Raw genomic sequence first — 3,429 nt, 5'->3', positions numbered from 1 at the left:
CTCTCTCTCTCTCTCTCTCTCTCTCTCTCTCTCTCTCTCTCTCTCTCCCTCCCCCTCCCCGTCTCTCTCTCTTCTCTCTCTTTCTCTGTCTCTGTCTCTCTCCCTTTCTCTGTCTCTCTGTCCCTCCCTCCCTCCTTCTCTCTGTCTCTGTCTCTGTCTCTATCTCTGTCTCTCTCCTCTCTCTCTCTTTCTCTGTCTCTGTCTCTCTCTCCCCCCTCTCTCTTTCTCTCTCTGTCTCTCCTCTCTCTCTCTCCTTCTCCCCGTCTCTCTCTTTCTCTCTCTCTCCCCCTCCTCGTCTCTCTCTCCTCTCTGTCTGTCTCTGTCTCTCTCTCCCCCATCTCTCTGTCTCTCTCTCTCTTTCTCTCTGTCTCTCTGTCCTTCCCTCCCTCCTTCTCTCTGTCTCTGTCTCTGTCTCTATCTCTGTCTCTCTCCTCTCTCTCTCTCCTTCTCCCCGTCTCTCTCTCCCCCTCCCCATCTCTCTCTCCTCTCTCTCTTTCTCTGTCTCTGTCTCCCTCCTCTCTGTTTCTCTCTTCTCTCATTATCTCTCCGTCTCTGTGTCTATCTGTCTATCTCTCTCTGTCTTTTGGTCTCTGTCTCTTTGATTGTCTCTCTCCCCGCCCCTCGTTCTTTCTGTAGGAAAACAACACAATGTGAGGGTAAGATGAGGGGCTACGACGCAGTCAGATGTAGTCACTGCATCAGTTTATTTAACTAATTTTTCCTTTCTTAAAGGAAAGGTGCTAAAGGAGCAGGTAATGGGATGTGACTGTCAGGCAAAAAATAGTCTTGACAACAAATCCCAAAGCTCGAAGCCTGTTTGCATGAATCTCTATACCTATTCATTCCTCCCTGTGAACCACATCTAGACAGAGGCAGGACACACATAATCTGCATGAGCAAAACGCAGCATGCTACCCCCTCCTAATAATAAAAGTGAAAATTCAGGGGTTAGATGAAATGGCTTCCAAGGAGACGTCCAGCCTTCTTAGGTCCCTTCTCCTTCTGATGTCCACATCCTCTGTTCTAAGGTTCTGAGCTCAGATATTCTTCAGGGGTGGGGAACCTGCAGCCTCTAGGTCCTCAAGTGCTGCCCTTCGACTGAATCCAAACTTACAACAAATCCCCTTAACAAAGGGATTTGTTCTGACAAACTCGGACTCAGTCAAAAGGCTTCACCCAAGGACCTAGAGGGCCACATGTGGCCTTGAGGCTGTAGGTTCCCCACTCCTCTCTAGGTTCTAGGTTCCATGTTCTCAGATGCTCTAACATTCTTGATCCTAACAGAGCCCCTCCCAGCACCCTCCCTCCAGGCTGAGCCCGGACCTTGGATCCTCCATGGCCTGGAGACTGAGCTGCACTGCCAGGGGGGGCTGCTGGGCATGACCTTTGACCTGTACCAGGAAGGAGAGCAGGAGCCTGTGGACAGCTCCCACACCCCAAGACCAGAAGCCACCTTCATCATTAAGAGCCCTGGGAACTACACCTGCCAGTACCGACCCCCCACGATGGCCTCCAGGGTGAGGTCGGTGCCCAGCGAGACCATACATGTCGGGATACCAGGTGAGGGCAGGGCTAGCGACCACAGACAGGAGCCCACACCCAGCTCAGGGAAACGCTGCTCAGACCACAGCCCTCTGGGTAACCCTGGGCAGGGAAGTGCTGAGAGCCTTGGGGGAGTCAAGGGAGACACAAGAGGCCAGACAGACTGAGACACAAGGTGGGGAGGAGGGGAGAAAGAATGGGGAGGGGGAGGAGGAGGAAGGGGGGGAGGGGGGAGGAGGAAGAGGAGGGGGAGGGGGGGAGGAGGACACTCAGGGAGTTGAGCAGGGACCAGGTGGAGGAAGGCTAGCAGATGGGAAACTGCCACATCACACTGGTCAGCTGCAAGTGTGGCAGCCCCCTGGCACCCGTGGGCACCTCTCCCTCCCATCCCGCACGGGGTGCCCCCACTTGTCGGATCCCGCCGCCTTTGCTCAGTCCTCTCATGCCTGCCCTTCTGCAGCTTCTGGCCCTGTGGACCACTCTGCCCTCCCTTGGCCTCACAGGCACCAGCTTCTTCTCCCTTCCTGATCTCTCCTCCCTCAGGAAGGGCAGCTCTGGGGGCTTGTCTTCGTGCCAGCCCCAGACGTGGGCGCACAGAGTGGCTCGGGTGGGGGTGGATGACGGGCAGCATCCGTCTGATGACATCGACTCGGTTCCCCCCCTCCCCCAGCCTCCCTCCCAAAGCCCTCTCTCGAACCTCGGGGCAACCTGGTCATCAGGCCTGGAGGCTTCGTGACCTTCCGGTGCAGGACGAGCTTCTCAGGGCTGCAATTCAAGCTGTTAAAAGATGGAGAGGAGGCGTTTGTCCCCGCGATGTCTTCGACGGACCCCCAGCTGAATGACTTCCACCTGACAGATCTGGAGCCTGGGGCCGGGGGCAAGTACAGCTGCCGCTACCGGTTTCAGCAAGGGCCACTGATCTGGTCGAAAGACAGCGAGTCCCTGGAGCTCATCCTGACCACGGGTAAGTGGGGCTGGGGAAGGGAGCAGGACAGGGCCCTGGGGAAGCCGGCATCCGGCCCCTCCCTCTTCAATCGACCGATTCATCGATATTGATTAAGCACCTATCATGTGCCAGGCACTGTGCTACGCGCTGGGGGGCAGATACAAAAAGAGGTAAAAGACAGGCCCTGCCCTCCAGGAGCTTCTAATTGGATGGGAGAGACAACATGCACACAGATAGACACAGACAGTTGAGTAAACTGAGGCCCAGCCAGGGAAATGACTTGCCCAAGGTCACACAAAAGTCAGTCGTGGAGCAATGATCCCCAGGGACAGCAGCAAAGAATGCGTAGCGTCAGACCATGAGACTCAGCTCCCCAGCCGGCTGTTTGGGGCAAGGCCCTTCACCTCCAGGGCCCCCGTTTCTGCCTCTGCCAAAGAGGGGAGACGCTGCTGTACCTCCTGCCAGGGCTGGAGTGCGTCAGAAGGCCTCTGCCATCTCCGGGGCTCAGACTGAGTCAGCCCCGGCTTTCTAAGCCCGTTTTCCCGTTGCTGTGGTTTGTCCTCCATTCTTGGAGAAGACCATGCCATCAGGGAGGTGATGCCATTATGTGCAAGGGAGCAGGATTTAAGTGAGGAGGGCTGTGCAGTCACCAGCCTCACTGTCTCCTCCAGAGCCATCTGGGGCCAGGGGCCAGGTGTGGCTCAGGATGACCAGAGATGCCCCCTTCCTTCTGCAAAGATCAGGGAAGACTCCTGCCCTCCCAGAAACCAGATCTGTGAGCTGTCCTGGCTCTGGAGATAACACTGCCCCCGAGGCAGCTGATCCTGAGCCCGGAAGGTCTGGGTGGGTTACTGGTGTGGTCCCTCCTGGGGGATGAGGCAACATCTGCCGGCTGCCCCGGACCTTGGAAGTCTTGCTCTTGAGTTGATATGCCTAGTAAA

At 56.5% G+C, this 3,429-nt stretch overlaps 1 protein-coding gene across 2 annotated transcripts in view; it reads left to right on the top strand.

Moving 5' to 3' along the window:
* The window catches only part of LOC114028043 (venom metalloproteinase inhibitor DM43-like), an 8,129-nt gene that overhangs the window by 2,663 nt on the left and 2,037 nt on the right, over positions 1 to 3,429 (top strand). Inside the window, exons 4-6 of one of the 2 annotated variants that reach the window (XM_027842234.1) lie at positions 1,285 to 1,560; positions 2,213 to 2,506; positions 3,160 to 3,374. In XM_027842234.1, coding sequence (XP_027698035.1) covers positions 1,285 to 1,560; positions 2,213 to 2,506; positions 3,160 to 3,365 — 776 coding nt within the window. In that variant the 3' untranslated portion in view covers positions 3,366 to 3,374. Of the gene's footprint in view, positions 1 to 1,284; positions 1,561 to 2,212; positions 2,507 to 3,159; positions 3,375 to 3,429 lie in introns of those variants that run through there. The other variant, XM_027842233.1, reaches the window with a different exon arrangement.

The sequence above is a fragment of the Vombatus ursinus genome, unplaced genomic scaffold (assembly GCF_900497805.2).
Source record: "Vombatus ursinus unplaced genomic scaffold, bare-nosed wombat genome assembly UNPS02014868.1, whole genome shotgun sequence".
NCBI lineage: Eukaryota > Metazoa > Chordata > Mammalia > Diprotodontia > Vombatidae > Vombatus > Vombatus ursinus.
This window is presented reverse-complemented; position numbering and strand designations above follow the sequence as displayed.